This window comes from Oncorhynchus clarkii, chromosome 23 (genome assembly GCF_045791955.1).
Source record: "Oncorhynchus clarkii lewisi isolate Uvic-CL-2024 chromosome 23, UVic_Ocla_1.0, whole genome shotgun sequence".
Classification (NCBI taxonomy): Eukaryota; Metazoa; Chordata; class Actinopteri; order Salmoniformes; family Salmonidae; genus Oncorhynchus; species Oncorhynchus clarkii.
Genome location: NC_092169.1, coordinates 39,352,864 through 39,366,604, shown reverse-complemented (window position 1 = coordinate 39,366,604; position 13,741 = coordinate 39,352,864). Strand labels below are relative to the sequence as shown.

Here is a 13,741-nt window from a genome sequence, read left to right as displayed (position 1 = left end):
TGTCTCTCCCCCCTCTTTTCTCTCTCCCACATCTCCTTTCATCCCTCTACATTTCTTTCTCTACTCCCCTCCACCTCCCTATAGAGGAAGGCAGAGGAAACCACTATCACCATTGATGACCGTCCTCTCCATGAGACCTCGAGAACCTCCCGTGCTGCTAAGCTCTTCTCCCACACCCCTCCCTCCAAGACTACCCCTCCCTCACAGGGGGTGTGTCCTAGCAGCCACCAATCACTATGCTGCCACTCCCCTTCCAGGAGACCACACCCCCAGAACCTTCTAAACCCCGCCCCCAGCCCTGCGGCTGCAGCCCCGAGATCCCCAGCTCTAAGCCCCGCGCCCTCACACCTGTCAAAAGTAGTGGAGAGAGGGGAAAGAGGAGAGGGGCAGCCACCTCAGGATTACCCACAATCCTTAGAGCCAGGTGAGTTTGGATGGATGGACTGATGTCTGAGCTGTATGTTTCCTGGCACACTCTGACCCTGTCAGACACAAGTAGCCCACGTGCACTGACCCTGTTACCCACAAGTAGCCCACGCACTCTGACCCTGTCACCCACAAGTAGCCCACGCACTCTGACCCTGTCACCCACAAGTAGCCCACGCACTCTGACCCTGCCACACACAAGTAGCCCACTCACTCCGACCCTGTCACCCACAAGTAGCCCACGCACTCTGACCCTGCCACACACAAGTAGCCCAGGCACTCTGACCCTGTCACCCACAAGTAGCCCACGCACTCTGACCCTGCCACACACAAGTAGCCCACGCACTCCGACCCTGTCACACACAAGTAGCCCACGCACTCCGACCCTGTCACACACAAGTAGTCCACGCACTCTGACCCTGCCACACACAAGTAGCCCACACACTCCGACCCTGTCACCCACAAGTAGCCCACGCACTCCGACCCTGTCACCAACAAGTAGCCCACGCACTCTGACCCTGTCACCAACAAATAGCCCACGCACTCTGACCCTGTCACCCACAAATAGCCTACGCACTCTGACCCTGTTACCCACAAGTAGCCCACGCACTCTGACCCTGTCACCCACAAATAGCCCACGCACTCTGACCCTGTCACCAATAAGTAGCCCACGCACTCTGACCCTGTCACCCACAAGTAGCCCACGCACTCTGACCCTGTCACCAATAAGTAGCCCACGCACTCTGACCCTGCCACACACAAGTAGCCCACTCACTCTGACCCTGTCACACACTCTCTCCCAGCTTTCTCAGTTTCTTCATTTTACTCACAAATATGCACCACAGGCACTCCCTCTTGAGCTTTAGTCTCTGGCTCTCTCTCTTGAGCTTTAGTCTCTGGCACTCCCTCTTGAGCTTTAGTCTCTGGCTCTCCCTCTTGAGCTTTAGTCTCTGGCACTCCCTCTTGAGCTTTAGTCTCTGGCTCTCCCTCTTGAGCTTTAGTCTCTGGCTCTCTCTCTTGAGCTTTAGTCTCTGGCTCTCCCTCTTGAGCTTTAGTCTCTGGCACTCCCTCTTGAGCTTTAGTCTCTGGCCCTCCCTCTTGAGCTTTAGTCTCTGGCTCTCTCTCTTGAGCTTTAGTCTCTGGCTCTCCCTCTTGAGCTTTAGTCTCTGGCTCTCCCTCTTGAGCTTTAGTCTCTGGCTCTCTCTCTTGAGCTTTAGTCTCTGGCTCTCCCTCTTGAGCTTTAGTCTCTGGCTCTCCCTCTTGAGCTGTGTCTTTATGTATGATATAGTATTCATCAACACCCCCTAAAATACAGACACAAGAGGATAGACAGAGTTGGTCTTCTCCCTGATTCCCTCTGCTATGTGGAGGAGAGACAAACACTGGAACATTTCATCAGTTCCCAAGGTTATGGTCTGTACCAGCCTCCATTTACTACTGAGATAAAAGAGGAGGGAGAGAAGAAGAGAGCGTGAGAGAGAGGGAAGGAGGAGGGAGAGCGAAAATGTGTGTGAGACAGAAAGCAAGAGAGGGAGAGGAGTAGCGGGAGAGATAAACATTTATAGAGAATGTGTGAAAGAAGGATATGGAAAGAAAGGTGGAGACCAGATAGCAGTAGAGGTGTTGAGAGAGGAATCCCCTACACCCCAGGAGAGAGAGGATGAAGCTGTAGGAAAGATAAGAAACCTCTACACCCCAGGAGAGAGAGGATGAAGCTGTAGGAAAGATAAGAAACCTCTACACCCCAGGAGAGAGAGGATGAAGCTGTAGGAAAGATAAGAAACCTCTACACCCCAGGAGAGAGAGGATGATGCTGTAGGAAAGATAAGAAACCCCTACACCCCAGGAGAGAGAGGATGAAGCTGTAGGAAAGATAAGAAACCCCTACACCCCAGGAGAGAGAGGATGAAGCTGTAGGAAAGATAAGAAACCCCTACACCCCAGGAGAGAAAGGATGAAGCTGTAGGAAAGATAAGAAACCCCTACACCCCAGGAGAAAGAGGATGAAGCTGTAGGAAAGATAAGAAACCCCTACACCCCAGGAGAGAGAGGATGAAGCTGTAGGAAAGATAAGAAACCCCTACACCCCAGGAGAGAGAGGATGATGCTGTAGGAAAGATAAGAAACCCCTACACCCCAGGAGAGAGAGGATGATGCTGTAGGAAAGATAAGAAACCCCTACACCCCAGGAGAGAGAGGATGATGCTGTAGGAAAGATAAGAAGCCCCTACACCCCAGGAGAGAGAGGATGAAGCTGTAGGAAAGATAAGAAACCCCTACACCCCAGGAGAAAGAGGATGAAGCTGTAGGAAAGATAAGAAACCCCTACACCCCAGGAGAGAGAGGATGATGCTGTAGGAAAGATAAGAAACCCCTACACCCCAGGAGAGAGAGGATGGTGCTGTAGAAAAGATAAGAAACCCCTACACCCCAGGAGAAAGAGGATGAAGCTGTAGGAAAGATAAGAAACCCCTACACCCCAGGAGAGAGAGGATGATGCTGTAGGAAAGATAAGAAACCCCTACACCCCAGGAGAGAGAGGATGGTGCTGTAGGAAAGATAAGAAACCCCTACACCCCAGGAGAGAGAGGATGAAGCTGTAGGAAAGATAAGAAACCCCTACACCCCAGGAGAGAGAGGATGATGCTGTAGGAAAGATAATAAACCCCTACACCCCAGGAGAGAGAGGATGGTGCTGTAGAAAAGATAAGAAACCCCTACACCCCAGGAGAAGGTCATTGAAGCCTGTTAATTTAAATAATTTTTGAAGCAAGGATGGACACATAGTCTCTGTGTGTGTGTGTGTGTCTATGTGTGTGTGAATGTGTCTATGTGTGTGTGAATGTGTCTGTGTGTGTGTGTGTGCCTGTGTCTATATGTCTGTGTGTCTATATGTGTGTGTCTGTGTGTCTATATGTGTGTGTCCACGTGTGTGTGTGTGTGTGTGTGTGTGTGTGTGTGTGTGTGTGTGTGTGTCTAGTGTGTGTGTGTGTCTGTGTCTATGTGTGTCTGCCTACTGGGGCTCCATTAGTTGGATTCTTCAAAACAATAATTTGGTGTGTGTGTGTGTGTGTGTGTGTGTGTGTGTGTGTGTGTGTGTGTGTGTGTGTGTGTGTGTGTGTGTGTGTGTGTGTGTGTGTGTGTGTACGTGTGTGTGTGTGTGTGTGTGTGTGTGTGTACGTGTGTGTGTGTGTGTGTGTGTGTGTGTGTACGTGTGTCTGCCTACTGGGGGCTCCATGGATTGGATTCTTCAAAACAATAATTTGGTGTGTGTGTGTGTACTATATGTGGGAGGTCAGAGACATTTCAGACAGACCCTCCTTATCTTGCAGAGGTCCTTGAAAGACAGTAGGCTGAAGGATATGCATGTCTCTGGTGGCGTTGTGAGGGGGCGGAGGGATACCATCAATAACAGAGTTGGGTGGTGACAGGGTTTGCACTGCAATCACAACCAGACAGCACACACACACATATAGCCTAGATGCACAAACTGCTGTGATTCCCTATCTCCTGCTGCCTGTACACTTACTGTAGCCATGTCCCCAACTATTCTAGCTCTCTGTTGCCTTACTGATTGATTGATTATTAGTCTTGACCTAAGGCGTTTATATTCTTTCTCTGTCTCAGATCTTCCACCAGGTTACACCTATCCAGAAATCGCCATGCGTTACAAGGCTGATCCTTCCCTAGAGGAGGCTCGATTTGCTGAACATGCTGATCTAGAGGTGGAGTCAACTGAACCCTGCCCTAAGCTCTGCCCACACACCACAAGGATTGTGGAGAATGAGGATGCGGGAAAAGAGAAGAAGGAGAACGGCTGCACAGTTGTAGAATCTAGTGGAGTTGTAGAAAGGGAACAAGAAGGAGCAGAGGTGGATGGGCAATCAGTATCTGAGCCCCCACTATTTGGAGTGAAGACCCCTGAAATGGTGGCTTGTCCTGCCCAAGTTTCAAACTCATCCCCAGCCCCAGCCACAGTTCCAGCTCCAGCCCCAATCTCTGCATCTGAGGATGCCCAGAAAGGAGAGGTCTTTGTGGGCAGCCTGGCTCAGCCAGCAGAGGAGAAGAAAGAGGAGGAGAAGGAGGAAAGTTCAGTAGAGTTGAAAAATAACCACATACCAGATTGTACTGAGGAGGAGAAGGATGTAGAGGAGAATGAGGAGAGAGAGAAGAACAAGGAGGAGGAGGTAGTGGAGAATGTGGAGAGAGAGAAGAGCAAGGAGGAGGAGGTAGAGGATAAGGAGGAGAGAGAGAAGCGTAAGGAGGAGCAGAACGTAGAGGAGAAGGAGGAGAGAGAGAAGGGTAAGAATGAGGAGAACGTAGAGGAGAAGGAAGGGGGTAGGAGGAGTCAGAGTGAAATCTCTGTGGAGTTACTAAGCAGCCCCCAGAATTCTCCAACCCCAAACCCAGCCCCAACCTCAGCCTCAGCCCCACCCCCAGCCCCACCCCCACCCCCAGCCTTAGCCTCAGCCCCACCCCCAGCCCCACCCCCAGCCCCAGCCTCAGCCTTAGCCCCACCCCAAGCCCCACCCCCAGCCTCAACCCCAACCTCAGCCTCAGCCTCAACCCCAACCTCAGCCCCAACCCCAGCCCCAGCCCCAACCCCAACTTGGGCACCGTCCTCTACCCTCAGTGATGATCCCTGCATCTGGAGTCTGGAGCTTCTCATCGCTGCTGCGCTGTGTGCCACCCGGGACGAACGCTACCCCGCTATGCTCCCCTCCACCACACCGCAGCCTGCCCCACGCCCACTCCCACACCGAGGCATGGAGATACTGGGAGAGTTGGCTGAGCTGGGGATACTGCAGAGGAACAGGGAGAAGGAGAGAGCGACAGGAGGTGAGTGGAGAGAAAATGTGTGAGAGCACACACATTCACACACACCACACACACTGACTGTGTAGCTTCCTTCCTATGTTCTCTGTTCAACTCCAAAGATCAAATGTTTCCCTGGAGGATGAGATGTAGTTGGGGGAGAGGGGGAGATGGGGTGGATTTGTATGGGAAACGGGGGATGGATGAGGAGAGGGGGAGAGGGTAAATGGATAGATAGGAGAGAGAAACAATACAATAATGTTAGTGTCCCCTCCCTCCCTCCCTCCCTCCCTCCCTCCTTCCCTCCCTCCCTCAGGCTCTGGAGTGTAGCTTGACTAATTAGAAGCTCTTGTTTAAAACAGTTCTACTTTAAACAATTGATATTTTCCCCTTGTCCCCCTGAGAGAAAATGTTTTTATTTACACTTGTGTGTGCGTGTGTATAAACTGTTAAGTTATCCCTGATGAACCACACTGGCTGTGCTTTTCTCCATTTGTCCTTGTTTCTTCTTATCATTTATAAAAGCCATGTAATGTTCTGTGTAATTCCTTCCTGATGACAGAATTAAGTGCAAATACTTATTAGGTGCGGCACAGCTTTGTGTGTGGCGGGAGGGCGGGAGGAAGGTATCGATCTGTGGCGGCCTTCCTCGGGGTGGCTTAACTAGGCCTGTTGATGTCAGCGGTGATGTTATCAAGTCAGGGGTAACCAGAGCATCTCATTGGCCCAGAGATCTGACAGACCAGACTACGCTGTCCTCTACCAACCAGGACAGGATACATCCTACCTTCTTTCCTTCCTTCCTGTCTCTCTCTCTGTCTCTCTCTCTGTGTCTCTCTCTCTCTCTCTCGGAGGGTATTGGTTCATTAATTATTTAATTAACTCTCTCTTTATCCCACTGTTTCTCACTTTCCCTCTCTCTCACACTCTCTCCATCCCTTATTGTCTGTTCCTTCTCCCAGCCCTCCTCTCGTTTAATATATTATGTGTGCCCTGCCTGTTCTATGGTTTGAGCTTACACACAGCTTTGTAATATTGTAAGTGAATATCCCTTCAGCTCCAGTGGTCCAGCTGTGAGTGGGTCAGTAGTAAAATCAGACACTGCTCCTTATTGGCCAAGCAGACACACCCCTTTCTCTCTCTTTTTCCTCTATCATCCATCTCTCTCTTCTCTTCTGCTCTGTCGACTGGTCTAAATGTCTATTGCTCACTCGCCTTCCTTCCCTCTGCCTTTCAGTTTAAGGGCTTTATTGGGATAGGAAACATATGTTCACATCGCCAAAGCAAATGGAATAGATAATAAACAAAAGTGAAATAAACAATAAAAAATGTATAGTACACATAACACTCAACAACAGTTCCAAAAGAATAAAGACATTTCCAATGTCATATTATGTGCAAATAGTTAAAGTACAAAAGGGAAAATAAATAAACATAAATATGGGTTGAATTTACAGTGTTGTTTGATCCTCTCACTTTCTCTCTCTCTCTCTCTCTCTCTCTCTCTCTGTCTTCCCCCTCCCTATCTTTCTCCTTAGTAGACTGAGTCAGTACCCTTCTTTCCCCTCGTCACTCTCCTCTCCTCCCCCTGGAGGGTAAATTGGTTTGTGTCCATGTCGGTAATGAGGAGATGTAGGACAATGACTACATACTTAGCCTTATTGCTTCTCCTCTACCTCGTCCTCTCTTCTCCTTCTCCTCTACCTTGTCCTCTCTTCTCCTCCTCCCTCTCCTCTACCTCGTCCTCTCTTCTCCTCCTCCCTCTCCTCTACCTCGTCCTCCCGTCTCCTCTTCTTTCGCCTCTGCCTCGTCATCCCTTCTCCTCCTCCTTCTCCTCTACCTCGTCCTCCCTTGTCCTCCCTTCTCCTCCTCTACCTCATCTTCCCTTGTCCTCCTCCTCTACCTCGTCCTCCCGTATCCTCCTCTTTCTCCTCTGCATCGTCCTCCCTTCTCCTCCTCCTTATCCTCTGCCTAATCTTCCCTTCTCCTCCTCTTTCTCCTCTGCCTCATCTTCCCTTCTCCTCCTCTTTCTCCTCTGCCTCATCTTCCCTTCTCCTCCTCTTTCTCCTCTGCCTCATCTTCCCTTCTCCTCCTCTTTCTCCTCTGCCTCATCTTCCCTTCTCCTCCTCCTTCTCTTCTACCTTGTCCTCTCTTCTCCTCCACCTCGTCCTCCCTTCTCCTCCTCCTTCTACTCTGCCTCATCTTCCCTTCCCATCCTTCTCCTCTACCTTGTCCTCCCTTCTCCTCATCCTTCCCCTCTACCTCGTCCTCTTTTCTCCTCTTCCTTCTACTCTACCTTGTCCTCTCTTCTCCTCCTCCTTCTCCTCTGCCTCGTCCTCCCGGCTCCTCCTCCTTCTCCTCTGCCTCATCTTCCCTTCTCATCCTTCCCCTCTACCTCGTCCTCCCTTCTCCTCTTCCTTCTACTCTACCTTGTCCTCTCATCTCCTCCTCTTTCTCCTCTGCCTCGTCCTCCCCTCTCCTCCTCCTTCCCCTCTACCTCGTCCTCCCTTCCCCTCTTTCTCCTCTGCCTCGTCCTCCCTTCTCCTCCTCCTTCTCCTCTGCTTCATCTTCATCTTCCCTTCTCCTCTACCTTGTCCTCCCTTCTTCTCCTCTGCCTCATCTTCCCTTCTCCTCCTCTACCTTGTCCTCCCTTCTCCTCCTCTTTCTCCTCTACCTTGTCCTCTTTCTCCACCTTGTCCTCCCTTTTCCTCCTCCTTCCCCTCTACCTAATCCTCCCTTCTCCTTCTCCTCTACCTCATCCTCCCTTCTCCTCTGCCTCATCTTCCCTTCTCATCCTCCTTCTCCTTTACCTCGTCCTCCCTTCTCCTCCTCCTTCTCCTCTACCTTGTCCTCTTTTCTCCTCCACCTCGTCCTCCCTTCACCTCCTTCTCCTCTGCCTCATCTTCCCTTCTCATCCTTCTCCTCTACCTCATCCTCCCTTCTCCTTCTCCTCTACCTTGTCCTCTCTTCTCCTCCTCCTTCTCTTCTGCATCATCCTCCCTTCTCCTCCTCTTTCTCCTCTGCCTCGTCCTCCCTTCTCCTCTGCATCATCTTCCCTTCTCCTCCTTCTCCTCTGCCTCGTCCTCCCTTCTCCTCCTCCTTCTCCTCTGCCTCATCTTCCCTTCTCCTCCTTCTCCTCTTCCTTGTCCTCCCTTCTCCTCCTCTTTCTATTCTGCCTCATCCTCCTCCGTCTTATCTGCCTCATCTTCCCTTCTCCTCCCTCTCCTCTACCTCGTCCTCCCTTCTCTTCTACCTCGTCCTCCCTTATCCTCCTCTTTCTCCTCTGCCTCGTCCTCCCTTATCCTCCTCTTTCTCCTCTTCCTCGTCCTCCCTTATCCTCCCTTCTCCTCCTCCTTCTCCTCTACCTCTACCTTGTCCTCCCTTCTCCTCCTCCTTCTCCTCTACCTCTACCTCGTCCTCCTCCTTCCCCTCTACCTCGTCCTCCGTTCTCCTCCTCCTCCTCCTCGACCACTTCCTCCCTTCTCCTCCTCCTTCTCCTCTACCTTGTCCTCTTTCTCCACCTTGTCCTCCCTTCTCCTCCTCCTTCCCCTCTACCTAATCCTCCCTTCTCCTTCTCTACCTTGTCCTCTCTTCGCCGCCTCTTTCTTCTCTGCCTCATCCTCCCTTCTCCTCTGCCCCATCTTCCCTTCTCCTCCTCCTTCTCCTCTACCTTGTCCTCTTTTCTCCTCCACCTCGTCCTCCCTTCTCCTCCTTCTCCTCTGCCTCATCTTCCCTTCTCATCCTTCTCCTCTACCTCGTCCTCCCTTCTCCTCCTCCTTCTCCTCTACCTCGTCCTCCCTTCTCCTCCTCCTTCTCCTCTACCTTGTCCTCTCTTCTCCTCCTCCTTCTCCTCTTCCTCGTCCTCCCTGCTCCTCCTCCTTCTCGTCCTCCCTTCTCCTCCTTCTCCTCCTCCTTCTCATCTGCCTCATCTTCCCTTCTCCTCCCTCTCCTCTACCTCCCTTATCCTCCTCTTTCTCCTCTGCCTCGTCCTCCCTTCTCCTCTACCTCGTCCTACCTTCTCCTTCTCCTCTACCTCGTCCTCCCCTCTCCTCCTCCTTCCCCTCGACCACTTCCTCCCTTCTCCTCTACTTTGTCCTCTCTTCTCCTCCTCTTTCTCCTCTGCCTCGTTGTCCCTTCTCCTTCCTCCTTCTCCTCTGCCTCATCTTCCCTTCTCCTCCTTCTCCTCTACCTCGTCCTCCCTTCTCCTCCCCCTTCCCCTATACATCGTCCTCCCTTCTTCTCCTCTACCTCGTACTCCCTTCTCCTCCTCCTTCCCCTCTACCTCGTCCTCCCTCCTCTTTCTCCTCTACCTCGTCCTCCCTTTTCCTCCTCTTTCTCCTCTGCCTCGTCCTCCCTTCTCCTCCTCTTTCTCCTATGCCTCGTCCTCCCTTCTCCTTCTCTTTCTCCTCTGCCTCGTTGTCCCTTCTCCTTCCTCCTTCTCCTCTGCCTCATCTTCCCTTCTTCTCCTTCTCCTCTACCTCGTCTTCCCTTCTCCTCCTTCTCCTCTACCTCATCCTCCCTTCTCCTCCCCCTTCCCCTATACATTGTCCTCCCTTCTCATCCTCCTTCTCCTCTACCGGTACTCCCTTCTCCTCCTCCTTCCCCTCTACCTCGTCCTCCCTTCTCCTTCTCCTCTACCTTGTCTTCCCTGCTCCTCCTCCTCCTTCTCCTCTGCCTCGTCCTCCCTTCTCCTCCTCCTCTTTCTCCTATGCCTCGTCCTCCCTTCTCATCCTCCTTCTCCTCTGCCTCGTCCTCCCTTCTCCTCCTCCTCTTTCTCCTCTGCCTCATCCTCCTTTCTCCTCCTCCTCTGCGTCATCTTCCCTTCTCCTCCTCTTTCTCCTCTGCCTCGTCCTCCCTTCTCCTCCTCCTTCTCCTCTGCCTCCTCTTCCCTTCTCCCCCTCCTCATCCTCTACCTTGTCCTCCCTTCTCTTCTGCCTTATCTTCCCTTCTCCTCCTATATCTCCTCTTCCCTCCCTCCCTTCCTTTGTCTTTATCATCCTCTCTCTCCCTCTACTTTTCTCTTGTGCGCAGCAATTTGACTGTCTTTGCAGCTCAGCGAAATGAACCGGTGTGTGTGTGTGTGGTTGTGGGTGTGGGCTGGCTGGTCCCTCATGAATATTCTAGTTGATCTGCAGGCGGTGACAATGACAGAGTTAATGACAGTGATAGATGGAGAGACAGCACTCCTTTAGCACTCTCCCTCCTTTCTCTCCGTCTGTCCACCTCTTTCCCCCTCACTCTGCCGATGTGTGCTCGTGTGTGTGTGAATGCTATAACTTAGCTAACATTCACCCTGTTTGCCAATCACTTGTTTAGGCGGCGGCAATAGTAAAAAATAATGTAATTATTTTCTCTCTCTCGCCAGGAGAGGACGTTTTGACCTTTGACCTTAGTAGCCTGGCGACCCTGGCTGCGGCTCGCAGTCTGGAGCTTGGGGAAGGAGCTCCAGGGAGTGCGGAGGGGAAGCACTGTCCCGTCAGGATGACCTTCAATCTGCGACGGAAATGCAGCTGGACGCCTCGCCACGAGCCGGTATGTGTGTATGCCTAAGCACACACAGAACTTTCCATACACACACAGAACTGAACACACACACTCAAATGTGCACATACAGACAGTTCTGTAGGTATACACACTTGTTCACTCAAACATATAATGCACATGTACAGAATATAACTGTACTGTATATACACAGAAACACAGTATATAACTGTACTGTATATACACAGAAACACAGTATATAACTGTAATGTATATACACTGTATATACACAGCTATACAGTATATAGCTGTACTGTATATACACAGTATATAACTGTACTATATATATATACACACATACACAGTATATAACAGTAATGTACTGTATTTCTTTTATTTTTTATTTAACTAGGCAAGTCAGTTAAGAACAAATTCTTATTTTCAATGGCAGCCTAGGAACAGTGGGTTAACTGCCTTGTTCAGGGGCAAAATGACAGATTTGCACCTTGTCAGCTCGGGGATTTGATCTTGCAACCTTTTGGTTACGAGTCCAACGATCTAACCACTAGGCTACACAGATACACAGTATATAACGATACTGTACATGCATGTTAAAACACAGTATATAACTGTACTATATATATATACACAGATATAGAGTATACACTGTACTGTATATACACAGTATATAACTGCACTGTATATACACACAGATACACAAGCTACATTTTCTATGTACTGTCACACAGTACAGTCCATTTACAATCTACTATATCCTTCATGTCTATCTGTCTGCAGGTGTGTCCGGTGAAGGGTGTCATGGAGACGGTGGATGGGGCGGAGCTAGCGATACGAGTCCAGCTAGCAGAGATCCAGAGACGTTACAAAGAGAAACAGAGAGAACTGACAAAGCTGCAGAGAAAACATGACCGCCAGAAAGCAGAGACCTCTCATAGCCCTGCTCGCAGACGACCCGGTCGCCCCCGGAAACGCAAGTCTACCTCCAGTCCCAGCGCCTCAGACGGCCCCAAGAGACTCAGGCGAGTGTCTCCGCAGGGATTCTCCTATCCATTTATTCACTTATACAAGTTTAAAGTTTTAATGTCACATGCACAAATACAGTGAAATGCCTTTCTTGCAAACTCAAAACTCAACAATGCAATAATCAATAACAATGTATTACTAGAAAAAAACACATGAGAAATAAGAATAAGAAATATGAAATACACCATAAAGTAAGTAACTAAGCATACTATATACAGGAAATATTTGAAAAGTCAGTTCCAATAACATATGTACATGTGCAGGGATACTGGAGTGATGGAAGTAGATATAGGGTGATTATGCAACAGGATATATGATAAACAGAGTAGCAGCAGCCTGTATGTTAGTAGGTGTGTGGGTGTGTAGAGTCAGTATAAATGTCTGCATATTATGTGTGAGTGAGCAGATGCTGGTGTGTGTGTGTGTGTGTGTTGGAGTGACAGTGTTTGTGAGTATTTAGGTCCTTGTGAGTGTGCATAGAGTGCAAATATTGAAATAAAAGGTCAATAAAGATACAAGGTAAACTCGGTCCATGTAGCTATTTTGTTTAGCTATTTATCAGTTGTATTGCTTGGAGACAGAAGCTGTTCAAGAGCTGGTTAGTTTTAGACTTGATGCACCGGTAGCTCTTGCCGTGCGGCAGCAGAGAAAATAGTCTATGGCTTGGGTGGTTGGGGTCTTTGACCATTTTCCGGACCTTCTTTTCACACTGCCTGATATAGAGGTCCTGGATGGCAGGGAGCTCGGTCCCAGTGATGTACTGGGCTGTCCTCACAACCCTCTGTAGTGCCATGCAATCCAGGGCGGTGCTGTTGCCATACCAAGCAGTGATGCAGCCAGTCAATACGCTCTCAATTGTACAGCTGTAGAACCTTTTAAGGATTTGAGGGCCCATGACAAACTTTTTCAAGCTCCTCAGAGGGAAGAGGGACTGTCGTACCTTCTTCATGACTGTGTGTGTGTTTGGACCACTTTAAGTCTTTAGTGATTAGAGGAACATGAAGCTGTTTACATGCTCCACTGTCGCCCTGTTGATGTGGATGGGGACGTGCTCACCCCTATGTTTTCTGTAGTCCACGATCAGCTCCTTGGTCTTGCTGACGTTGAGGGTGAAGTTGTTGCCAGGTCTCTGACCTCCTTTTTGTAGGCTGATTCATCGTTGCCGATGATCAGGCCTACTGTCGTCAGGGAACTTGATAATGGTGTTTGAGTTGTGTGTGGCCACACAATCGTGGGTGAATAAGGAGTACAGGAGGGGACTAAGCACACACCCCTGTGGGGCTCCTGTGTTAAGGGCCAGTGTGGTGGAGGTGATGTTGCCTACCCTCACCACCTCAGGTTGGCCCGTCACGAAGTCCATGATCCAATTGCAGAGGGAGGTGTTCAGACCCAGAGTCCTAAGCTTGGTGATGAGCTGTAGTCAATGAACAGCATTCTCACATAGTTATTCCTCTTATCTAGGTGGGTGAGTGCAGTGTAGAGAGCAATTGAGATTGCGTCATCTATGGATCTGTTGGGGTGGTATGCAAATTAGAGTGGGTCTAGGGTATCTGGGATGGTGGAGTTAATGTGTGCCATAACCAGCCTCTCAAAGCACTTCCTGATTACAGAAGTGAGTGCTACAGGGCGGTAATCATTGTGTCATGAAGCCTTGATTGTGGTCATTTTAAAACATGTGCGGATTATAGACTGGGACAAGGAGAGTTTGAAAATGACCGTGAATATGCCTGCCAGCTGTTCTGCGCATGCTCTGAGAACGCACCCTGGAATACCATCGGGGCCCGCGGCCTTGCAGGTGTTGCCCTGATTAAAGACCCTAAAGGTGTGACGGCCCTCACGCCCGGATCAATGTTGTTGTCAAAGCGTGCATAAAATGCATTGAGTATGTCTGGTAGAGAGGCATCATTGGGCAGATCATGGTTGGATCTTCCTTTGTAATCCGTAGTAGACTGTAGCCCCTCCATGTGGCGGGTGT

The 13,741-nt window shown here is 50.1% G+C and overlaps 1 protein-coding gene across 3 annotated transcripts in view; it reads left to right on the top strand.

Annotated features, from left to right (window-relative positions):
- Positions 1-13,741, top strand: part of LOC139382005 (BAH and coiled-coil domain-containing protein 1-like) — a 118,717-nt gene that overhangs the window by 70,124 nt on the left and 34,852 nt on the right. For all 3 annotated transcript variants that reach the window (XM_071125912.1, XM_071125914.1, XM_071125913.1), the window contains exons 9-12: positions 85-424; positions 4,054-5,265; positions 10,607-10,773; positions 11,521-11,762. In XM_071125912.1, coding sequence (XP_070982013.1) covers positions 85-424; positions 4,054-5,265; positions 10,607-10,773; positions 11,521-11,762 — 1,961 coding nt within the window. The remainder of the gene's footprint in view (positions 1-84; positions 425-4,053; positions 5,266-10,606; positions 10,774-11,520; positions 11,763-13,741) is intronic.